The 26,708-nt window shown below is 37.6% G+C and overlaps 1 protein-coding gene across 1 annotated transcript in view; it reads right to left on the bottom strand.

Moving 5' to 3' along the window:
• The window catches only part of RIT2 (Ras like without CAAX 2), a 348,360-nt gene that overhangs the window by 224,317 nt on the left and 97,335 nt on the right, over window positions 1–26,708 (bottom strand). The window contains exon 3 of the mRNA XM_057313117.1: window positions 6,756–6,829. Coding sequence (XP_057169100.1) covers window positions 6,756–6,829 — 74 coding nt within the window. The remainder of the gene's footprint in view (window positions 1–6,755; window positions 6,830–26,708) is intronic.

Raw genomic sequence — 26,708 nt, 5'->3', positions numbered from 1 at the left:
ACAATGATAGCATTCTTTAACCAATATTGGTGGGAAAATATTGATAAGGCCACAAAAAAATCCCTACTTCACTTGTCCCATCTGTTTAAATTACAATCTAGGAAATCCTATTCACACAAATGAGTTTCATATAGTTTCCCCCATCTCATGGATATTAATATGTTCTAGTAATGGCTTGTATGGTTCCCCCCCCCCCCACTGGACTGAAAATCTCCCTTGTAGTCAGGACACTGCTTCTTCTGTGGCTAGAATTCTTTTAGAAAAGATGAACCCTACCTAGGAATCCCTCTTAAACTCTATAGTGATCAGGGAACCCATTTTACTGGTCAGGTGCTTCGACAAGTCTATGCTGTTTGGCTGGTTTTACAACACTTCCATTGTGCATATTGTCCTCAATCCTCAGAGTCAAATGCACTAATGGCACTACCAAGACAACCGGTAAAATTTGTCGACCTCCCTAAACACCTTGGCCAAAAACATTGCCATTGATCCTTTTAAATCTCAGATTCACTCCGAAACTCAAACTCTCATCCTTTGAGATAGTTACAAGATAAGCAATGTACTTGAGCCCCAATTCTTTTGACACACAGTTAGCAAAAGCAGATCTACTTAAATTGTAACGGTCTAACTGCTTCTGTGAAGAATAACCAACCACGCTTTAGCCGAGCAATCTTTACACAGTGCACTCTTGGGAGAGGACTTTAAACATCACACCTAGCAACCTGGACACCTCCAGAAAGATTCTTTTGAACCTCACGAGAAGGGCCCTTATAATGTATTGCTAACTGATCCTTGTGCTGCCAAACTCCAAGGAATAGACTCTTGGATTCTTGTGACCCATCTAAAGAAAGCACCAAACTCTGATTGGACCTACACACCATCTGGTGAAAGTAAAGATTTCCCAGAATTGAAGCAGCAGACAACATCTGATGAGACAGCTTTCCCAAGATGTCCAAACCAGGCCTGTCCACCTTTTCCTCACTGTTTGCTTCTACTATCTGTTTTGTGGAAAGAAAATTCCCTTGTTCACATTTCCCAAATCCTTGAGAAAGGGGGAATTTTTTTTTCCCTGAATATAACCTATCAGAAACTGCATCATGACTCTGACAATTTAATTTTGCACTTGCTTTTTTCTGAAGGGTTAGAAGACTCTGAATTCACAAAAGTCTTTCCTCTGAACTATTATCTGACTGGATTTTTATCCAAATTTGCAAATTTATAGGCTGTATTATTGGCTAACATTTGTTTACAACATTTTTTGAGACACTAATTTAATACGTCCTTGAATTTTTGCTATTTTTGTAAAAAGTTCATTAGCTATTGCTTCATGTTTATACATGCATTCTATCTTCTCAAATGCACTTGGTTAATTCTTTAAGTGTACTCTTGCAGTATTTACTATTTTGCTTTCAGTGCCTGCTTTAATCTGGGACTTCTAGGAGGCATACATGACTCCAGGCTTGCCTCCATAAGAACTTTTCTACCCTAAGTTGGAATAAGTGCCAATAAATATTTCAGTTGGCTACCTTCAGATCTAGGGTCCCAGTTCAGACCCATCAGACAATTTGGAATTGTTTTATTACTTCTCTTCTGTATCATTAAGTTTTGCATTTTCTTGCCTGTCAAACTTTTGTAAAACTGATGTACCCAATAAGACAATTTTCAATGTTTACGATCTTAATAGACTATAGATGAGAAGGACCTGAAAGCTTTCCCTCCTCACCTCCCTTGTCACCCAAACATGGCCATAAGTGGTTTCCAACAGTTTGTGCATTTACCTTCTTATGTAGAACATGACAAGCAGAAAAGATCCTTCCTGGCACCGAGGCACAAAACCACTAAGGTAGAAAATCTGCCTTTTGATCAGTGATGCTTCCAGAGAAAGATCTTGTTCAAAAGGAGAGAATGTGCAAATTAAGAAGAAACCTCTCTTAAGTGGAGTTAGGAGGCTAGAAGGGGGACCCACAGCACTCAGTATCAGTTACAGAAAGAACTGTCGATTATACGCCCCAACGCGGGTATCAACAGGACAGAATTATCAATTCCAGACCTCAACAATATACACATTGAATCTATACGAAATGGACTACCCCTGCAACTCAGCCAATGAGAAGCTATCATCACCTGAACTCTTGCTTTTTAACAAAGGACTTTATTCAAAACACTTCCTCCCAAATTCCTTCTTCTCTATGGAATAACATTTGTTTGTTGGGCTTGCCTGTGAGTCAGCAGCAGTGAGGAGGACGACACATGAGGGAGTAACAGAAAGAGCAGAAATCTCTAGACTTCCTTAGTGCCAGATTGGCTGACCACAGAGTTCGTTAGGGGCTAAACCAAATACAAGGTTGCAATGACATTTCTCATTGTTTCAGAATATATTAATATAGGAGGTAGCCAGGTATTAGGGGAATGCATAGGTCTAGAAAGTTGCAGTGACTGGATATATTAGCACACCAAAAAATATATAATTTGAAGTGTTTGGAGGATAATTACTTTTATTATTTCTAATAAGAAACAGGAAGATTCAATACATTTATAATTAAACTGAACTTATGTTAGTTTCACTAAATCCATGTAAAATTTGTTTTTTAAGCCCTTTTATTTTTGACTGATTTTTTTTATTTATTTAGGCCAGAGCAAAAAATAATTTAGGCATCTGAGATAACCCATTACCAAAATTTCTACACTTCTGCTATACTGCTTATCGCAATTTGCTGCACGTTTAGTATTCTCCCATTGCCCCAAATCTCAAGCATTTTAAGAACAGAGGCCAAAATTTATTCTATTCTGCTTTTTTAAAAAGATTTTATTTATTTATTTTAGAGAGAGATAAAAAGAGAGAGCAAGTAAGTGGGGGAGGGGGAGAGAGAGATGGAGAGGGAGAGGGAGAATCTCAAGCAGACTCCCCCCTGAGCTGAAATTGAGTCAGACGCTCAACCAACTGCATTTTCTTGACGTAGGATAGTACTTCATCTGTACTAAGGGATTAGAAACAAAGTAAGAAAGAGCTTGAATAAGAGTATAGACTCTGATAATAGCTGGCTCAATAGCTTGTCATTGTTTTAAATATATTAACCTCTGTAAGACTTAAATTTTCTATTTATAAAATGAGTAATAGGATTTTTTTCAAGGAATCTGAGACCAATATTGGTTGGAAACTATAAAAAGGAAAATTTAATCTCATTGTAAAAAAAAAAAAAAAAAATCCTTACAAATAATTTTTTTTTTTTTTTTAAAGATTTTATTTATTTATTTGACAGAGAGAGAGACAGCCAGCGAGAGAGGGAACACAAGCAGGGGGAGTGGGAGAGGAAGAAGCAGGCTCATAGCAGAAGAGCCTGATGTGGGGCTCGATCCCAGATCGCCGGGATCATGCCCTGAGCCAAAGGCAGACGCTTAACCGCTGTGCCACCCAGGCGCCCCGAATAATTTAAGTTTCTTAAAAGCTCTATTTGTCTGTTTCTAGAAGCAGAGTACCTAATCAATTGAAGTGGTCAAACACAGGCTTAATGAGCATTTGGCAGGGGCACTGAGCATTGAAAAGAGAATTTAAATGCTGGAAGAATGATTAAGGTAAATGTCCTTTCCAACATGGCATTTGGTGATGGCCAATGATTCTTCTGTGGGATTATTGTAGCATTGCAAGGCTTTGTGCATTAACACAAACACTTTGGCAACTGGTCCTACTAACCAGTATTGCCTCCAAGGGGTAATTTCTTTGTATACCATTTTACTCAAATTCTAGGTGGCAACAATAACTTTTCTATCTACTTCCTGGATTTGTTGTAAGGATAATAAATTTCAACAAATGTTGAATAGAAATAGTTACAAAAGAAAAAAAATGGTATTATTAAATATGTTTCAATGGTGTTCTCTACTGTCTCCTGTGACATAAGTCTTATTAACTCAGCTGTATAGATTATCTCTTGCATGTGGGAGATTAATAGTTTGGAAGTCAAAAAGTCACCATCTTTTGAGCCTGATCCATTCCTATGTTTGGCTGCAATTGAAGCTAGCTCAGAAAAATAAGGGTATACACATGTAATAATTTTTCAAATTGTTTATTTACAATTTAATTGATTCCAGAGCATAGAATCTCAGAGTTAGAAAGCACTTGAGTCAAGTATGCAGATTTCTCTTTCATCACTTACCACTTCATCTACCAACAGGTAATATTGTCCATCTTTAGGCACACTGAACTAATGAATGCTCCTTTAATATGCTGTATCAGTCAGCTATTGTCATGATAATGCTGCATGACAAAGCTACTCAAACTTAGGAGCTTGAAGCTACTATGTTCATGGTTTTTCTACTTCACCAGTCTGTGTGGTGACTGGAGCAGATGTACTTCAGGCTATGAGTTGGCTGGGCTTTGCCGTAGTATTTGATTTGGGTTTAGGTCTGTTCCATGTGTTTCCCTCCTTCTCCTGCAACAAGGGTTAGCTGCCTCATCTTTGTGCATGGCAGTGCCTCTTAAGACCTTGACTCAGAACTAGCAAGTTGAGTCATATGCCTACATTTCATTGACCTGAGCAGTGATCTGGCCAAGACTACACCAATGGGGAGGAGAAACATCCAGCTATTTGTGATTACATTAGTACCAAATGGGACCAGGTAAGTGTTCATACATATTTGCAGACTGCATAACTATAAGAAATACAAAGGATTTCACTTTCTACCAAAGCATAATTCTAGATGACTATTTTGATTTTAGTATTTCGGTTGTTACAAATGTCTTATTATATTGAGTGAAATTTAACCTACTCAATCTTCTTCCAATTAGGCTTAAAGTTCCCCTGAAAAGAAGTATATTTTTCCTTGGATAACACAGCTCTTTCAAGTAACTGAAATAATTTCTCCATTCTAAATAGCCCCAATGGCTTCAGTCCTCCTCCCCCACCATAAGCCCATTATCCAAATGTCCCTCGAAACAAATGAGTTTGTTAATATATGGATTTCAAATAGTCTTAATAGAGCTCATAAATATAGAAGAAAACCATGTATTTCCAGTGGCTTATACCAATATGCCAGTTAATGCAGTTTTTTAAAAAAACAGTTCCATCAAGTAGATGAAATAAACATTTCAACATATACATTCTTTAAGTACAAAAGGAAAACAATGTAACGAAGATCTGTGTACCTATGACCTAGGTTTTCAGCTGTTAACACTCTCCTTTATTTCATCAGAACTTTATGAAACATGAATCATTACATATACAGCTGAAGTTCACTTTGTATCTCTCCCCTTCCTGCTGGAGAAGTAACCACTATCTTAAACATATTCCAAAAAATTATCACATCCTACACCACCACGTAAAATTATATATATCAAATAATCAATCTCCTATAGGCCACGTTTTTTACAATTAGATTAAAAATCAATGAAAAGGATAAAAAGTTATGTGGAAAGAATGCCTGCTCACATACTGACTGCAGTGTTCTATTTCGGTTAAATGTGTTCTCAAATCTACAATGGCACTAACTTTTGATGTAGCACTTACTGACAGAGGTGCATTTAAGTTTCCCACTATACAGGCTTTTGGATTTGTGCTTTTTAGATTTACACATAATTTGTCTTGAATGTTATAGACCAGAATTTATCTTTGATTTTTTTTTCTATTGCAATCTGACATTTTTACACCTTAATAATGCTTTCTGCAATAAAATCTATTTTGTCTGATTTTAATACAGATATACCCACTTTAGGTTTGGTTACTTTTTGACTATTTTTTTTCCTAATGATTCTTTGATTTGCCAACTCTCTGTACTCTTATGTCTCTTTTAAGCCAGAGAAGTACAGGCTAGTTTTGTTCTTTTATGCAATATAATGCCAACAATTTACTTGACTATTCTGGGAGAGAGAGTGTATCAATTTCCATTTATTTTGACTCCTGATAGGTTTATATTTATTACGTTTCCTGTTTCATCTTTCTTTTCAACTTCGAAATGTATCAATTTTTAATTTATTTTCCCATTCTCCTCTGTTAGTTCTTAAGTTATATTTCTAAGACCTTTTTTTTTTTTGAACAGTTTGAAGCTTACAATCGAGAGGTGTTTTATGTCTAGCATTTGATATGTTTATATTTTAACATGATCATATTTAAAATATGAAATAAAATCTCCATCCTCCTCCCAAGTACAGCAAGGCTTTTTAAAGGTTTTTTCACTCTCTTTTTGCCCATTTTACTTATACTTGCCACATAGTGTTTTAGTCCTAAATTTTTGTATGCACCAACAATGCTCTCCTCCTCCTCCTCCTCATAGCCTTCCTTCTCCTTCCTCTTATGTACACATTTGTAAATTAATGTGCTGGATTACACTACATCTTGGTTATGTCACCCTTTCCACCTAACTATCTCTAGCCTTGGTTGCATGAGCATATACGCTAAGTAGATCTTCCTTTTTTATGTCACTAAAATGTTTTAAAGCAAAACCACCACCAGATTAGGGTCTAAGACAAGTTTTGCATTCATCTGAAGAAGAATAAACTACTCCGTTAATTTTATCACCTTAGATGGCAATATTACATTTACACTTACATTTTTATGTTTAAAAAATTAAAGGAATGTTAAAATATTCTGGTTGGCAATGAGTCACATTTTCCTGCCAATTCTTTTCTTATTTAATTTCTCATCACTATTGCAAATTTGCTCTTCTCCTGTTTGAATTGTTAAACTCTACTTTAGGGTAAATGTATTTGAGATTAAAGCCTAAATTGGCCTCAGAGATTAGAGAGATTTAAAAAAATTACCTACCTGGCCAGCGGTGTCCAAAATGTCCAAATAAGCTGGCTCATTGTCGATCCTAACCTGGGTCTTATAAGCATCTTCTGAAAAACACAAGACCGAGTTCACATTCAGATATATTCAACTGAAGAAGCATGATTCATTTTTAGATTTCATAACCAAGAATTTCTAAATAGGTTAAGAGAATGAGATATTCTAGTCAAGTACACAAAGAAAGAAGGATATAACCCAGGGAAATATAGGAGTGTGTTTCCACTTAAAGTGAAGTCAGGTTTATTTCTCCATTAAGAGAATATTATGATTTGAGGTACCTTGGTCATATTACCTACAGAACAAATCTTGAAACAAATTCATCAGTTCTTTTTTCTGTCTTGCATTGCAAATTTGCATCCCAACATCATATTCAATGACAGACTGAAAACTTTCCTCTAAGATCAGGGACAAGTACACCCGCTTTAACTTTTATTTAACATAGTACTAAAGTCCTAGCCAGAGCAATGAGGCAAGAAAAATAAAAATCATACAAATTGGAAGAGAAACAGTAAAATTTTGTTTATAGATAACATGATCCTATAAATAGAAAGCTCTAATGATTACATGGGGTGGGAGTGGGGTGGAGGGGTTTTTGGAACTTCTAAAAAATTAAGCAGTTGCAGGATACAAAATCAAACACACAGGAGTCAGTTGTCCTTCCATACACTGATGAGAAACAATTTAAAATAAAGTGTTTTCATCTATAATGGCATCAAAAGGAATCAAATACTTAGGAATAAACTTAACCAAGAAGTTAAAGAAATGTATACCAAAAACTATAACAAGTTTTAATGTATTTGTGTACTTATTAATTTGTACAAATTTATATATTGTGGATTCTAAACATCAGATAGGATTTATAAATTTTTTTCCTATTCTGTAGGTTTTTTAACTTTATTAATAATGGCATTTGATGCATGAAAGTTAATTTTTATGGAGTATGATTTCTTTTGTTGTTCATGTTTTTAGTGTCCTAAGGATCTATTCTAAAATTCAAGGTCATGAATATTTAACCCTGTTTTCTTTTAAGAGTTTTGTAATTTTAGCTTTTGCCTTTAAGTCATTGATCCATTTTGGTTTTTTTTTTCCCTTTTTAGCACCTTTCTCCTTTTAAAATTTTTTAAATTCAATTAACATCATTAGTTTCAGATGTAGTGTTCAATGATTCATCAGTTGCATATTTCTTCTTTTTTCAAGATTTTATTTGTCAGAGAGCGAGAGAGTGAGAGAGCACAAGCAGGGGGAGTGGCAGGCAGAGGGAGAAGCAGGCTCCCCGCTGAGCAAGGAGCCAGATGCAAGACCTCATCCCAGGACCCTGGGATCATGATCTGTGCAGAAGGCAGACGCTTAACCAACTAAGCCACCCAGGTGTCCCAGTTGTGTGTTTTTTTAATATGTTGTTTGGTAAGGATATAAATTCATTCTTCTGCATACAATTCTCTTATTATCTCTTTATCTCTGATTATTCTATAAGGTTGGTACTGATGTCCCCAATTTCTTGAATTAACTCTGTCTTCCTCAACCTAGCTAAAGCTTTGTCAATTCTCTTCATCTTTTTGAAGTAACTTAGTATCATTTTCTCTTTTTTCTTCTATTCTCTATTTACCTCTCTTCTAATCTTTAGTATTTCCTTCCTTCTATTTGCTTTGGATTTAGTTCCCCCTCCCCCATTTCTTAAGGTTTAAAGTAAGGTTATTAATTTGAGATCTTTTTTAATGTGAACATTTAGAGTTATACACTTTCCTTTCAGCGGTGCTTTTCTGCATCCTGTAAATTTTGGAATGTTGTATTTCATTTTCATTAATCTCTATTTTCTAATGCCTTCTGATTTCTTCTTTTACCTATTGGCTGTTTAGTTTCCACATTTTTGTGTATCTTTTTCTTCTGCAGCAGATTTCTAGTTTCATTAGAAACTAGTGACTGGAAAAGATAATCTGTATGATCAATCTTCTGATATACACTGGGAAAGTTAAGGAATGCTTCCTGGAAGAAGTAGCACCTAACCTGAGTAGGAGTTAGGATAAAGTTAAGACAGAGAAAGCCAAACTGAAAGCCAGAATCCCAGAGGTTATAAAAACGATGAGAGAAGGGGCACCTGTGTGGCTCAGTCAGTTAAGCATCCAACTCTTGGATTTTGGCTCAGGTCATGATCTCAGAGTCCTAGGATCAAGTCTGGTGTCGGCGTTGGGCTCCCCCACTCAGCGGAGAATCTGCTAGCTTCCCTCTCACTCTGCACCTCCCCCTGCTCATGCTCTTAAATTTTTTTTAAAAAATGATGAAACAAAAGTAACCTAGATGATTTTCAGTGTGATTAAATCCTAGAGTTTTGGGAAGAGAATATGAAATTTATGAGATAAATCAGACTTGCCTATGAATATATTAAATGGAATCATATTTTTGAGGGAGGGAGTCAGACTACCGGGGTTTAAATCCTGGCTCGATCACTACCAGCTGTCCGATTTTAGGGGAGGAAAAAAATCACTTGGTCTCTCTAAAATGCATATTACTCTTTTGAAAGTTGTGGTAATATTTTTATTTAACTCATGGAGTTGTTCAGAGGATTCCGGAAGATAATGTGTGAAGGGCATCCAGCACAGTGCCTTAGTGTGTAGAACATGCTTAATAATGCTTACTTACGGTTTTTGTTTTTAACAAATCTGGACTCTATCATAATACCATTATCAGATACGCATTTTGGAATTCTCACTTGGGCTGAAATGTGGCAAACAGACCCACACATGCACACACACCATCATGGTCTCTACTCTCAAGAACTTAATCACGGTGGAAGACACACACACACACACACACACACACACACGCAATGAGATGTTAAGCTCCAAAAAGGTATAGGGCATATAGCATACCCCTTTCCAGGAAATCCATTCCTTATGACTGTGCTCCAGAAATGAAGTTGTGGGAAGTCTAACTAGCAGGGTGGTCAGTCTGGTATAGTTTGAGCAACTACCAGCCATTCTGTAACACCATTCAGTATATGGGCAACCACACTATCTATTTTCCATTCCACTGTTCTTTGTACTTTCACTGATCTTCCTCTTACACAAGAGAGACCTTGTGGAATTTTTTTTTTTTAATACATAGGGTTGTTTTTCAATTTCATAGGGAAATAAGAATAGTTACTCTGAAAAGGACGCTGTGACCTGAGAATCACATGTGAGTCTTTCAGATTTCATGTTTGTTTATTTAACTCAAAGGCCCCAAAAGGAGCCTGCTGAGGCCAGGAGCATGCTGAGTAATCCAGAGGAGAACTGCTCTGTGTGATTATCTGAGCCCCAGATAAACCCAGCACATGAAACGTATATCAAATAAAAGCTTCTCCTGGGATCAGAAAACTCCTTCAAAGAGACTTGATGTGAATTGGCTGGAAATTAAGCCAGGCCTTCTATCCAAGATTTCCTTCTCTCTTTTAAGAAGTGTCTATCACAGAACACATTCCAGTGTTGTGAATCTAGGTCACCTCCCTGGCCTCCATAGAAACTAATCCCTTTCATTTCCTTCCAATAAACAATCTTCCCTCCTGTTTCCATCCATCCACTCCCTTTGAGACCTCCCATGTAGAAATGCAGTGACAGAAATACTCTCTTGAATGCATATAAACACCTCCCTGAATTTCAATCATCCGCTTATAGACGAAACCCTGAAGTGAGCTCATTTATCTTCCAAAGCAAGAGGCCAAATGTATACAAAGCTTTATCAGGCAGAAATAGTAGCAACTGCCTGCTATGGTTTATTGCACCGAGAAGCACAATGGAGCTAGATTCTTAGAGGCATCCTAAAATTCCACCTTAAATTCTAAAATTCTACCTTAAAATGCTCCTTAAAAATTTGTTTCAAAACACTGGTGTTTGAGACCTTTACTTCTCTTAGGATAGGTCTTCTTCACTTTCCTTCTCCAGAGTTTTACAGGAGGAAATCACCAAAGACCTGTATTAACGCTTCACACCCATCACTAAATTTTGGTGTTATAAGGGCCAACCCAAGATTGGAGTTAATAGTACATGCTAGTCAGTGCATAGAAGTTCTAGAAGGATCAACTAAAGTGGAATATAAAATGGTGAAAGGAGAAAGAAAGAAAAAGAGAAAGAGGAAGGAAGGAAGGAAGGAAGGAAGGAAGGAAGGAACAATTCAAACTCAAGGCATGTTATGTAATAACTTTTAAAAAAATATTGCTTCAAGTAACCATAAAATCATATTAAAACTAAACCACTTCTACTTCTGCCATTTGTATTTACCCATGTGGGAGTATTCCCCCCCCCCCCAAAAGCAAATCAGAGGATTTGGTAGGACAGGTTTATAATAATCTTCCAAAAAACAAAAGTTTATAATTAAAAACCCTTCAGATGTTCTGAATAACCTGTACAAAAAAATTCATTTAATTCCTTTACAGAATATATTTGAATATCTTTGAGATACGTTGATGTAAATATGAAACTGGGATAATTAAAAACCACAATGTGTAACTGAGAGAAAATATTACATTATTGTTTTCACTAGCAGACCTTTTAAAAAATCTTAAGATACTTGAATAATTCTTATATGGTTTGCCGTAGAAGAAATGTATGATAACTGGTATTCCACTGACGATATGTTTCTGTAACTCTGAGGTAACATACATCCCTAAGGTATTAATCATTAACCCAATTCTTTAAAACATAAAAAGGATCGGGTTCAGATCATTTACAACTTTCTCAAAGAATTTCTTAAATCATCCTAATTGTGTGTTTGTATATGCATAAAGCAGAAACATCTTGGAAGAAAGTGCACTGGGAACTTTCTCTTGAAAGAGAAATCATGGCTGTATCAGTAGTGATACAAATCCAACGTATGAACATGTGCTTGAGTATGTAATCTGTGCTGCACAGGCTGAGAGGCACAGAATCTACCACGTCGACAAAGACAGTTGATTTCTATCCACAGTTTGTAATCTTGGGAGAATACATAAATAGGCAATTGCACTGTATTATAATGAGTGTTAACATTAGAAGTGTTTGAAATGGCCTTATTTAGAAAGGGAGCAGAAGACACCCAGCTGAAGTTGAGCTGAGGTCAGTCCTCAAAAGCAGCAGATAGGAAACAGGGTTTGCAAGGGAGAGGCCTGGTAAGAGGCCAAGACAGACAGGGAATTGCATGGATTCTAGCACAGCCCCTCCTCTTGAATGTAAACATTCAGGGAATTCTAGTAAAGGTATATATGCCTGCTGGATTTGAAAAAGGTTTTGAAAAGTGGCTGAATTTAGCTTCAGAGAGGACTCAAAGTGAATGAGAACACACATCCTTACCATGGAAATAAGAGCTGTAAATAGGAGTGTCAGACTAAGTCCTGCAAATTCATGGGTATTATAAAGCAGAATTTAGATTTTTTTCTCATGCTATAAAATTGAGAACTGAGCCACGTTTATTTACATCTGGGAAGGGTAAGAGCTCTGTGATGATACTGGACTTACACGGCAGTTGAAATCTTTCCTATAGGCATAGAAGTAGATTGTAGGGGGGTAGTTCATACCAATCAGCATTTCCCTGCTGCTCCCAGGGAAATGCCCAATGTCACTGCTCTGGGAAGTTTAATTCCAAGGGGGACAACCACATGCATTCTGCAGGGTCCTCGGGTAGATTTTCCACATCAGATCTTTTGAGATGGTGCAAGCTGAAGTGTTTCCTGTGGAATCAGAGGAGACCACCTGGAGATTTGCACCTGCAGAAGGCCACTACTGGGAGAGGCCATTCCAAACAATGGCTTCTCACAGCAAGGATAAGCCAACAGAGAGGTCTTTGGAAAGATGTAATAGTCTTCTTTAGTGAGAAGACCTGTAGCCTGGCAAGAGGCTGCTGAGACAGCAGCAAGATCAATGTTCTTCCCCAAAACTGCCATTTACAGAACATATTTCAGGACATCCACATCCTTTCAACGTTAGAGCCTTCTAACCCTTTCCTTTCAGCCAGATAGAGAAGTTTGTGGGAAACCTGATTCCTTGGCTGTCTTCTGACAAATAGAAGTGAGAGGTAACAGGATTGGGCTACAGTGACATTGAGTGTTTCAAGTCCTTTGTCTCTACCTCACTTCTTTTAGGGTCAGGGAAAGAAAAGAGTAGATGTTCTCCTCTCCCCAGCTCCTTCAGCAAGAAATGACAGTCTCATTGCTACCTTTCTTGCCCCCATTCACATCATCATGTCATCCTGATGAAAGGCTGCATGATCCTAAGGCCATGATCTGGGAAATGGTTGTCTCCTAGATTTTAAAATAGGATGCATTTACATACAGACTATCTCTTCACAGAAATAACCAGCTTTTCTGCTTAGAGCAACTGTGGGAATGCCACAGTTGTATCAGCTCTTCACTCTCCCTTGATGGATGCCTCCAGGAGGGTTCCGTGAACTTCTGCAGCCCACAGATACAATATGAGAACATCTGGTGGTAGAGATTTGATTTATACCAAGACCATGGTTTCCGGGAAGATGAAATAGGTGTACTTTTCCCTATGCCTCCTGCAACATACAACATAAAACCACGAAAATTGTTCACAGAACAAGCTTAAGATGACTCTCAAAGGTAGAGAGGAAAAGGCAGCCTGGCTAAGGACTTCAGGATCCAAGGTATAACCCAGTGGTAAGTTCTCTGGGTTTTCTTTTTGCCACAAAGACTTGGAACTGAAAAAGCTGGCAGCCTGGAAACACCAATGGGTACAGACAAAACAAAAAAGCCCAGGAGAAATGAAGCGGAGCCTAGCAAGACAGAACACATTCAGACTAACTGATCTAACAGTGAACCAATTTAGAACTGTTCAACAAATTAAATACTTAGCTGTAAATAGAACAAAACATGCGCAGACCTTATATGCTAAAAGCCATGTAACACTGATGAAAGAAATTTTAAACAATCTAAATACAGAGGCATACCATTTTCATGCTTAGAAGACTCAATGTGGTAAATATGTGGATTCTCCACAAATTGATGTAAAGATTTAACACAATTTCTATCAAAATCTTGGAAAACTTATGTGTATGTGTGGATACGGGCACAATTTTTAAGTCTCTTATGAAAAGAAAAAGGAACTAGAGAAACTAAAATATTTTGAAAAGCAAAGTAGGAGGAATCCGTTTTCCTGAACGCACAACTCACTGTGCAGCTATAGTAATCACGACCACATAGTATTGATACATAGCTCTATAAAACGGAATGGAGAATTCAGAAATAAACCCTCAAAAATATAACTACATTTTGACAAAAGTGCAAAAGTAATTTAGTGAAGAGCCTTTTCAACAAATGGTGTAGGAAAAATTAAATATCCATTGGCAAAAAACAAGCAAAACTCCAGCTAAGCATACACATACACATACTTTATACACAAATTAATCGAAAAATGAATCATAAGCCTAAATATAAAACTATCAAACTTTTAGAAGAAATCTAGGAATAATTTTTACAATCCAGTGCTACACAAAATATTAGACTGCATATGAAAAGTCCATAAAAAGATAAGTTTATAAATTGGACTCCAGAATTTTAAAACAGGTTTTGCACTATAAAATACCCTAGTAAGATTAAAAAACAAAAACAAACAAGCTAGAATGGGAGAAAATATTTGCAAACCAAATATCTGACCAAGGACTGCTATTTAGCATGCACAAAGAACTCCCAAATCTCAAGAACTATCTATTTAGAGAGTGAACAAAAGACATGAAGAGACATTCCATGAAATAGGATACATACACAGCAAATAAGCACATAAAACGTGTTCAACATCATCAGCCTTAGCTGGCATCATGGACATGCCACCCAGTCAGTCACGCAGTACTCTACGCTTAGAAGGGTCTGTGCTTGGTTTGATGCTTTGCTTTCACTGTAATTCTTAATTTTAGAATAAGAAATCTGCATTTCTTCTTGCACTGGACCTCCAAAAAATTAAACAGTTGATTCTGATTACAATGTGGGGAAAGTGGCCAATAGCTATAAGACTGAAATAAGAATCCAAACTAAATTGGGTAGGTTACAAAATCTTCTAAGAGCTTGAAAGTCAAATTAGAGGCGCCAAGACACAGTGATACTGTTGGTGGAAAAATGAATACCAAGTGAATTCTTACAAATGTGAATACGTAATTGGAAGACAAAGACCCCACAGACCAGTCTCTTAGTTGTTTCACAATAGAATTCTGATCCATCCTGGAGATACTGCCTAAAGATAATAGATGTAGAAGTCCCTTGCTAAAAAAAAGTATTAGCCTTAGGTAAGTGCAAATTAAAGCCACAAAGAGCGGGGACGCCCGGGTGGCTCAGTCTGTTTAACATCTGCCTTTGGCTCAATTCATGATCCCAGAGTCGGATAGGAACCCCCTTCAGGCTACCTGTTCCGCACAGAGTTTGCTTCTCCCTCTCCCCACACCCCCGCTCAGGCGCTCTCTCTAATAAAATCTTAAATAAAATCACAATGAGCTATTACTACATACTATCAGAATGGCTTATAAAAAAGTGATGAGTTAAGCCTGGTAAGGATATGGAAACAGATTAATAAAAAAAAATTTAGGGGGGTTGCCTGGGTGGCTCAGTCAGTTAAGCATCTTTCTTCAGCTCAAGTCATGATCCCAGGGTACTAAGACGGAGCCCCAGGTCCAGTTCCCTGCTCAGCAGGGGGCCTGCTTCTTCCGCTCCTCTTTGCTCATGCTCTCTATCTTGTGATCTGTTTCTCTCTCAAATAAATAAAAATCTTTTAAAAAAAAATCTTCTGTAGTATATATTTTTTAAAAAATATATTCCACATGTTGGGGCACCTGGGTCACTCAGTTGGTTAAGTGTCTGACTCTTGGTTTCAGCTTAGGTCATGATCTCATGGGTCATGAGATTAAGCCCCCCCTTGGGATCCCTGCTCAGCAAAGATTCTCTCCTTCTGCCCCTCCCCCCACTTGTGTGCATGTTTGCTCTCAAAAAAAAAAAAAAAAAAAGGTTTTATTTATTTTAAAGATTTTATTTATTTATTCAACAGAGATAAAGACAGCCAGCGAGAGAGGGAACACAGGCAGGGGGAGTGGGAGAGGAAGAAGCAGGCTCATAGCGGAGGAGCCTGATGCAGGGCTCGATCCCAGAACGCCAGGATCATGCCCTGAGCCGAAGGCAGACACTTAACCGCTGTGCCACCCGGGCGCCAAAATAAATAAAACCTTTAATATGTCTATTCCACATGGAAAATGTAAAGCAGCAATTGCATTCTCGGGCATTTATTACAGAGAAAGGAAGACTTACGTTCTCATAAAGACACACTAATTTTTTCCCCTAAGTTGTTTGTGGTAGCTTTATTCATAATAGCTAAAAATGGGAAACGTCAAATATCCTTCAATGCGTGAATAATTATACAATCTGTGGTACACCCATATCATGGAATACTATTCAACAATTAAAAAAAGAATGGAATGTTGATACATGCAACAGCCTTGAACAATCTCCACAGAATTATGCTATTTGAAACAAGCCAATTCCAAAAGGTTACATATTCTGTGATTCTGTTTATATACTATTCATGAAGTGACACAATTATAGATATGGATGACAGATTAGTGGTTGCCAGGCATTATGGAGGAAGTATGTGTTGTTCTTAAAATCTACATAGAGGATCCTTGTGGTTACGAAAATGTTTTGTATCTTGACTATCTGTATCCTGATTGTGATGTTGTACTAAGTTTGAGAAGTGCTACCATTGAGGGCAACTGGTTAAGGGGGCATAGAATCTCTCTGTATTTCTTATAGTGCCATATGAATTTATAATTATCTCAAAATAAATTAGATCAGTATCTGCTTGGTATAAAAAATTCCAAAATCTCAAAAAAACTTTTTAGCAAGATAGGCATAGAAGCAGCTTGCTTTATCTCTAATACTGAGTAGCCAAAAAAAAAAAAAAAAAAAAAACCTTAAAGCAACCATTATGATTAATGGACAAATATTAAAACCATTCACTCAGGTTGAATACAAGATGAGAATTTTCATTATTAAAGACTTTTATTTACTCTATGTTGGTAGTCCAACCTGTTCAATTAGGCAAAAATATGACTGGTGTAAAAACATTTAGAAAGGGAAAATGTCACGACTCATAGAAAATGTCTTTTGGATATGCAGAACTTTTCAAAGATTCTATACATAAATTCATAGGTTGAATAATTTAGAATTTATTACTAATCAGTTTTCTGGCAACAAAGTCAATACAGGAAAAAAAATCAACAAGCAACAGAATAAACGAAATTATGGTATTAACATAGCATCAAAAATACCAAATCCTAAAGAATAAACCTGGCAAAAGTTTTGTAAGTCTTCCTAGGAAATTGTGAGACATTATGAGAAGAATTAAAGATGAAAAATAAGTAGAAGTGTATCCCACATTTATGAATTCATAAATATTTTAATGAGGTCAATTTTCCCCTAATTGATCTATAAACACATATCACAGAATTGGGTGGTGGGGGAACGCGGATAGATTCACCAACTGATTCTAAGTCAATATGGAAATGAAAACGGCAAGAAACAGTTGAGACAATCTCAAAAAAGAACATAAGCTCTACCATATACCAAGACTTACTGCTAATCTATAGCAATTAAAACAAGGTGATATTGGCACATAGAAAAACTGACAGAATGGGAACATACTAATGAACACTTTTTTTTTTTTTTTTACAGGACAGAATTGGCATTTCAATGCAGTAGGAAAAAAAGTATTTTCAATAAATAGCACCGTTGAACAGGTATAAATATTGAGTAATGGAAGCGGACTGCTATCTCACAATGTACACAGAAATCAATTATGGTTGGGTTGTATATAAATATGCAAAACAAAACAAAACCTCTTGGATACTATAGGATAATACCTTCATGGTTTGAAGCGGCAAGACTTTTTTAAGATTTATTTGAGAGAGCGGGGGAGCGCAAGAGCAGGGGGAGAAGCTGGGGGAGAGAGAGAAGCAGGCTCCCTGCTGAGCAGGTATTTCCCCATGTGGGGCTCTATCCCAGGACCCTTGGATCATGACCTGAGGTGAAGCCAGACGCCCAACTGAGTCACCCAGGCACCCCTGGCAAAACTTCTTAAAAACTAATATCAACACTAACTATAAAGTAAAAGACTGACAAATTAGAATACATTTATTAAAATTGTGAGTACATTAAAACAACAGATTGGTTTATCTAAGGCACTATTAAGAGAAGGAAAATATCAGCCAGAGTGTGGAATAAAGTATATGTATCAACAAAAGGCTCATATCTTATTTCTACAAATCCCTCAAAGAGGCGAGCTTCTCCAATGAAAAGTGGGCAAGACATTGAGGGTTTTTAAGTGATAATATTTATTACTATAATTCATTAAGCACTGAAATTGTGCTAGCATGGTAAAATATTTTTCATTATGTCATTTAAATCTTATAATAACGATATGAAGAACTATTCTCACCTCAAATTATAGATAAAAAGTTAAAGGTCATACAAGTTATGTCATTTGCCCATTATCACACAACTTGTAAAAAGCATGCTATTGTAGAACAATTTTCACTTATCCATTTATGGGTACTGGATATTAGGGATATGAAGATCAGTAATACATGGCCCTTGTCCTTAAATGAGGGCACAATGGAAGTATAACAAAGTCCATTTGGAGCTGGAGGTTGGTGAATAGGCAAAGACTTCATAGGAGAGCTGACCCTTGGGCTATCTTAGAAGGTATCTCACTGAGAAGAGTAAGGAGAGAAAGAGTATCCGAAGTGGAGTGAAGAGTATCAAAAAGAGTATGATGTCTCTTCCTCTTCCTTCCCTTCCTCGGGGTTGGCAGGCATTGATAGTATGGGATGCTTCACAAATTTTCTCAAACTTTCCAATTCAAAAAATTTTAATTCAATTTTAAATTTTAAAACGGTTCCAATTTTAGTAAACATAAAGTGAGCACCTTTAATATGGCTGATAAATTTAAAGCTGTACAAGCTTATTAATGATCAGTAAAAAGTGAAAACTATAGGATGCAAGTGTTTTCACAACAGAATAGCAGATTTAAAAAAAAATGGCAATACCGTAAATAGTGCACTAGTGGAGCCATGGAGAATGATCAACTGCTACAGGGGGCGCATAAACAGAAAACTATCTGGGACTATCTACTAAAGCTCATCATACCTATAACATGTGTTACATAGAATTGCTGGCCTCCGTTCTTCTCTGTACAGCTATTACATCTGTATACCCTTACCATGGCCTTACAGTGGGCGGAGTATGCTTACCCATTCTTTGAGTTTAGGCTTGATCATGTGACTTACGTTGGCCAATGGGATGCCAATGGATGTGATGGGCATGGAGGCATGCAATATACATGTGCAGTGGGGCTCATGCTCTTTTGAGGCTTTTATCACTATAAGAATATGCCCTGAGATACCCACCGGTTTCAGAAGATAAGACATTCCAACTAACGTAGAGGTGTGTGAGGGAAAAATACATTTTTTTACCAGATTTGGGGCAGTCTGTTATAGGCAGTTGCATTCATCAGGAATATATGCACATGTGCACAAAAGGTGTGAATGAAAATGTTTGTATTAGCCTTGTTCATACTATTTCTAAACTACAAACAACCCAGACTTCAGCAGTGGTGTACTATACAAATGAATTCTAGTTCACTCATACAGTGGATTATTTTTGTATGAAATTTAGACAGCTACAGCATGCAACATTGAATCTTATAAACCATTCTGAAAAAGCTAGACATGTTTCCATTTATATAAAATGGAAAATGTACATATTTACCTTGTGATAAATCATTGTTTTTTTTTCTGTATTTGTATTATACTTTATTTCTTAAAAAGGTTTTGTAAAGGAAGTATTGTGAGCTCAAGTTTAAAAAAAAAAGGGAGAAAATACCCAGTTCCAGTTCTCTGATTGTTCATATTGTTTCAGGTAATGTAAGTAGAGAGTTAGGGATTCGTGGAAAAACATAGAACTTTCTTGACATAAAAAAGTCATTTTAGGTCCCTAGCCATCTTGTGATGGGATATATGGGCCGCCAGTACTAGTTGCCCAAAGAACATTTCTTGCAGAACTTCCTGAGATATACAGATGAATAGAATCCCATAGATAATGATTTTAAGGGAACAAAAGAATGTAAGGACAAACAGCCACTATCAGGCCAGGAGACAATCTAATCATAAGGACAGTAAATCAGTGGTCAAACTCCCCAGTACTGGTTCAAAAGTAAAGATTGACCTGGCACACATACTTGAGTTACCTTTGCAGAATTTAAACCCCTTTGAGCACTCAAATACCAGACACTAAAGACAGAATTGATGATGCTGACTCTTGCTGGCCATCGTGACTTTGACCTGATCTATCACCTTGAGATGACTTTTCCCCCAATTGTACGCTGAACTTGCCATTGGACAAGCCCCTTCATGAATATGTATGCACCCTAGGCTTAAAACTGCCCCAATTTTGTTGTTCAAGGAGACACTGTATTGGAAAACACCCTCGATGTTCCCCTTTACTTGCCACAAATAAAATCCTTCCATTTTCTAGTCTTTGGTTTGGTTGTGTCTTTTGGCTTGATACCCACGAAGAGGGGGACCCAGTTTTGGGTAACAGTAACACAATATTTGCACAAAACTAAATGAGGACTTCTTTTTCTAACAATTCTTTTTCCTTTAATCTGTATCAATTCTATCTCATGTATTGAAATGACAACTTCTAAGATATTTCACCTTCAAATTAAATACATTCTGACAATGCCGACAAATATGGATTACAGAGATGGAAACCAGAATGGTGCCAAAGGACCTTCCTGTCCAAACTACCTGTCCCACTGGCCTGGCATTATGCCCCAAATTCCATCCCTTCTGCTTCATTCTCTCTAGTTAAGATAAGCCATTTTATTTCCAGGAACTCTCTATTAAAATGCAATAAAACTACAGGAGAGGTAAAATATTAAGCTATTATCAAGCACAAACACCTTACTCTGAGATTACTTTTGCACAAAATTAGCTGTCATGAGAGAAAGCAGAAAAGCAGGGCCCGGGGGAATGATTAGGAGGGATGATAAAGGGGAAGGATGGGAAGGGAAAACTGCTAACAGCTGTGGGCAGAGAGACTGGGAGTGTGGGGGGAAAACAAAGGACTTACAGCAGGCTTGCAGGCACCAGAGGGCAAGCAAGGACCCCAGGCTGGGGCAGCAGCCCACTCAAGACAAATGGGTACAGAAGAGGAAACAGTTCATTCTCCCTCCTTCCCCAAACTGATGACGACATGAAGTTGTTCTGTGCCCCAAGCTTGCAAAGCATGGTATTTTAAAAACTGGACCCTACACATAGAGGAAAAACATTCAGAATTCTAATCTTGCTTCTTGTGAAGCTGGATCATCTTTACTCTGTCAGCCTCTCTAGGAATCAGAGCTACGAAAAGGAAACTTCTACTACAGATGGAGGGTTAAGAGGGGTATTTTTAGGACAATGGGCTAGAGCAATGCTGCACAAACTCTCCTGTATAGACAAGTCTCCTGGGGATCTAGTTGAAGGGCATGGGTTGATTCAGTAGGTCTGGGGCCAAGTTTCTGTATTTCTAGTAAATAACCATGCCATACCCATGCAACTGGTCCAGGATGAATAGCAGTACGGCCCAACAGAAACAGAGTACAAGCCACCTATGCAATTTAAATTTTCTGGCAGCCACGGGAAAGCAGAAATGGAAAAAACAAATTTTAATGTGTTATTTAACTAAATTTATCTAAGATATTTAACTGTTTAAGCAGTACAAGAAAATATAAGAGATCTTACATCTTTTCTTTGTAATAAATTTTTGAAAGCCACTGTGTATTTTACACAGGAAGATACAGAGCTCAGTTTGGGCCAGTCACGTGGCAATTGCACCACAGCCTCATAGCTACTGAATCGGTCCTGGCAAATCTTGAGAAAAGCACAACTGTGGCAAAAGCAGATACCTCTACAGACTCAACACACAAATATGGAATATTCTGTCAGTCATTGGTGGCCTTTTTCATTATAGAAGAACGGGTATGAATTTAAAATATAAGTGATTGTATGTTAACTACCATGGAATTTAAAATAAAATACAAGCGAATGATGTCCCTAATTATGTTGCAATCCTTTAAGTGATATTTTATAATTTCCTTTGTCAGTGTTGTCCAGAGAAACACGGTATGTAATAGCTTTATTTTAGATTTTATTTTAGAGCAAGAGCTCAAGCAGGGAGAGGGAGAGAGAATCTGAAGCAGACTCCCTGCTGGAGATTGATAGTGTAAATTGTAGTTCAAGTTCAAAGGCTTGAAAAACAGGAAAGCCCACCGTGTAAGTTACAGTTCAAGGGCCTGAAAGGACCATTTCTTCAGCTCAGCCAGGCAAATCCCTTTGACTCTTTGCGTTCTATTCAGATATTTACCTAATTGGAGCAGGCCCACCCATGCTGGGAAGGGCAGTCTGCTCTGCTCAGTCTAGGACTTCAGATGTTAATATCATGCAGAAACATCCTTGCAGACACACCCAGAACATTTAACCAAATGCCCGGGCCTGATGATCCAGTCAAGTTGACACAAAATTAACCATCTCATTTCCCTTTGAAGCCTTCCTGTTCTTGCCCAATGAGAAATTTTACACCCCATCCCATACTTCTATAATACCTTGCAAATAGCTCTATTAAGGCACTTTGAACATTCTATTCTAAATAGCTTTCTTAATCTTAGCTATTTGAAAGCATAGAACATAGCTTATTCAACTTTGCATATGCATTTTCTATCATTGGGACAGGCACATAAGTAGTCAATAAATTCAGTTTACCTTCTGTGTCTACACACTGCTCAATTCTCTCAGATGTGTAGCTTAACTTGGACATCACTGTATATATCGCAATATGCCCAATTTAAATATGAGAAAAAGAACAGAGGTAATTAAACTTCACAAAACTCACAAAGCTATAGTAAGAGGTGGTTAGAGACTAAACTTGGTCTGTTAGGTACAAGAAGCTGTTTTTATTTTGCCACACTGGTTGTTTGTCAAACATTAATCAAATGTGTAAAGAGTTTTACTTTGACAATTAAGTGCTGTTTCTTATATGAATTGAGTGAATACATAACTTCCAAAGCTGGTCCAATCTTAATACTCAAATATACAGGGCTGAATCTTTGATGAAACTATATTTAGTAAAAGAAAGACAACAACAAAAAACATACAAATACCACCCAGCATAGTGGACAATTGTAAAGTTTGTGGTCACCCTGCATCTTTTAGGTCTTACATTTCATGATTGAAATAGAAGCAGCAATCCACTTTCCCAGCTGCCTTTGCAACAAGGCTACAGACACATGACCTAGATTCTGCCAAGCTGATGTGTCCAATCAAACCCTTGATTCAAATATGAGCCATAGGAGGATGCCTGTGCCCCAGGTATGTGAATTTCTGGGAGGATGACAGAGCATGGCAAACACCACCCCCATGCACAGAGGCAGCAAGGGCAGCCTCATTGCTTAATTGGTGCAATCACCGTGTAATTTAGACCCCATTCAGGATGCATATCCTTGGAATTCACTTCACTGGATCCCTTTGGTGGTTATATGAATGATGTATGCGTGTAAGTTCTTTCCAATTTGGGGCATCTTCAAATCATCCTAGAGGATGGACTACCTACCCCTCTTTTGAGAGGACTTGAGCTTGACTACCCACTAGCCTGGCTCTTCTAGTGATATGACCCAGCACTGGACCCCCCCCCCCCCCCCCACTTCTTAGAAAATTCTACACCAGGCAAGATTTAGTCTTCTCATCTTGTCCACAGCAGCAGTTCTCATTTAGAGCCTGTGTCACCTTCAAACATCTGGTCTCCATTTACCTTTCTACCAGTCTGTGGGAGCAGCCTGGTGTTTCAGAGCTATGCATTAGAGCAGAAGACAAGGGCACACAGCTGCTGATTTTTATAATATAGAATTTACACTTCAGTTTCTTCCTCCCTTCACAGACACCAAATGTAGAAGATATATGCCAAGTCTGGAGGCTGTGTGACTGGCACATGTCCCTCCCTACTTGGTTAGTTGCTTACAGATGTGTCTGTTTTCCCACCTCCTCCTCCTCTCTCTTATGTCCCATATGTCATGGTTGAATTTTGGAAAAACAATGTTTGAGAAGCAAACTAACCTGGAGTTGTTACCTGTCTAAAAGTTCACTGCGATCCGCACATTTACGCCAGATGGTGATGCTGGTCCTGTAAACCACGTGTGTCATCGCAGATTCCATCTACTCCCCCCAAAAATATTTTGGCCACTTTCTACCTATTTTGTTCTGGGGCATAATGTTAACAAAACAGATATGCTCACTGCCCTCACATGTTTATCTTAAAGGCAGGAAACCCAAAGTAATACACAATGATAAATACTCACGTACAGTTTTATTAAGTCAAGGTGTTCTCACCAACTCTTGAAAAATAGCCAATGATTTCGAAGAGGTTCAGGACAGCCCCCTGCCCCTAAGAAGGTGCCACTTTGGTATGTGGATTATTTTGAGCTGAAGGCTCAATTTCAGTTTCCAAACTTGCTTCCACTCACTGCTATGCATCCTGTGTTCTAAGAACACTGGACTATTTTTTGCTAAGAAATGCCTTCTTCCACATCTCTATTACGAAAAATGCTGCTCACGCTTTAAGGCACAGCCCAAGTATAATCTACTTTGTAAGGGTTTGCCTTACCTGTCCTTTTCTGAGTAATTAACATCTCTTTTCAACTACTCCAAACCAATTTACCACACCTAACACCACTTAACTTTTGCTTCTGCTATAAGATTTTTCACAACAGAACAATAGGCACTGAACAATACTCACTACTTTGATCAGTTGATATTAACCTGAAATTCAAAGTGCAGGATCACATTTTTGAAAAAAAAAAAAAAATACCATAGATTATATATGGTACAGTTCCAGATGGTCCCATTCCCTTAAACTCTAATATGAAAGAAACCACCTGGAGTTGTGAAAAAAACAGAGGCTCAGATATGAGGAAAAGGGAGGACAGGTAGTATATTTAGGTGCATACGTGCACTTCCTACTCGCAGCTAGAGGAGGTGTTGGGATATTTGTAGGGCAGGAGAGGATGTTTCTACTGGAGAGATAAAGTCAAGCAGTCCAACTTGGCAAATTAAGGATGTGTTTCAAAACCAGAGATGGCCCAGATAATTATGAAGTGATTTAGGAGAATTGGATGAGAACCAGTACTTGGCCCATAGGGACATTGGGGATTTTATCAGGAGACGTGAAGGTTTTAATTCCACTTCTTTCAGACTTTAGAGAAGATTTGCAAAAGATACAAAAGACATTGTATCCAGAAAGATGACAAAAGGCATGTGTAATGCTGATGAATGGCAAAAACATCAGAACTCCCCCCCCCTTTTAGAACTGTATCGAGAATCAAAAGATAAAACTAACATTTGTAAAGAGAATGAAATCCTAAGATTGTGATCAGATTTTAAAGGAATATGTAGCTACTCCAATGGAGTGCAAATCTGTCTTAGATTAATAGCATTTTAGGCTCCCACAAAGTATGTGAATGGCATTTTGAACCATTGCTGTGCAGGGAAATGGGATTCTGATGGGTGTTGGTCTTGCAATCTCAGTTGATAAAATGCAGAAGTATAGACTGGGACCAAATATGATTGAAGGGATTAGTAAATGTTCAAATTACTCTACCCACAATGATAAATGGTAAACTGTTTCAGTATGTATGAAGTTTTCTAGTAGTCTGCTTGATACCCTGTCATTTGCCACAATGCGTTTTCCATTCTTAATAGTTTTGATGAAGGTACAAAATGATACATATTCACACAGAGAGATGGTTAAAAATAGAGATAGCAAATACTTTAAATGATAGAATAGGTATGCAAAAGGTCCTTGACAGGGTTGAAAAATGGACTATTTATAATAGGACAACATTCACTGGGGATGGATGTAATTTTCTGAGGATATTTCCTACCTCCCTTAATGTCTATGGGCAGCACGAGATTTGAATTCAGTATTACCAACTACATGAAGATTCTTTTATTGAAAAGGATCCTATCATGAGTCAAGGAAATAAGGTATCTACAAAAACTGGGCAAAATCTCAGGTTGGAATTGGAAAGGTGCAAACATCTCCATTTATTTAGGAATGAAGAACCCACCATATTCTCTACTGGTCAGGCCATAAATCAACTCTTTTATTCATCGCAGTGAGAAGTCATTCCAAGTGAGACAGTGATAGACTGATGTACACAGGGAGGGACAGGAGGAGTGTCTGAATTTGAGATCTTGGTATAGAAGAGATTAAGGAATAGAGGATACTCAGCCTGGAGAAAGGTCATGCAGTAGATGTTTAATATCTTTGAATATTTTAAGTGCTTTCATGTGGACAAGAATTAGACTTGTGGGGGGGGTGGCTTTGAGGGAAAGGAAGACACAGTGGTTAAAGGACAAGGAAAAATATATTAACAATATAAGGGGGAAAAATACAAGTAAAGAAGAGTAATTGCCAAAAATAGGATGAATTTTCTTGAAAGAAAATACGTACAGGCAAACATGAGTTGTAGTCAAGGAGATTTGGAACATCAAATTCAAACAAGAGATCCAGTCTAACTGTCCAGCTTAAGACTTACTCCATCTTCTTGAGGAGGAACCACAGAAGCAGAGGAGTGAGATGGCCGTAAGGACATTGGGGAATTGAAATTAAATGAGCAATAGGCATTTGGGATTTTATCTGGAAGCTTAAAAATGTATTCTCATGCCTTTTAAACTTTGTTTCTCTTTATGTAACATATCTTCTCACTGCATTTTCTTTTACTCTTATCAAAGGTCCATTCTTGAGTTACCAGAGGATTGAACTTTTTTTTTTAATTCTATTTTAGGCCTGGCAAAATTAAGAAAGCTATGAATGCCTACCTCTCCTGCTGTGTGTGT

The sequence above is a fragment of the Ursus arctos genome, unplaced genomic scaffold (genome assembly GCF_023065955.2).
Source record: "Ursus arctos isolate Adak ecotype North America unplaced genomic scaffold, UrsArc2.0 scaffold_17, whole genome shotgun sequence".
Lineage (NCBI taxonomy): Eukaryota > Metazoa > Chordata > Mammalia > Carnivora > Ursidae > Ursus > Ursus arctos.
This window is presented reverse-complemented; position numbering and strand designations above follow the sequence as displayed.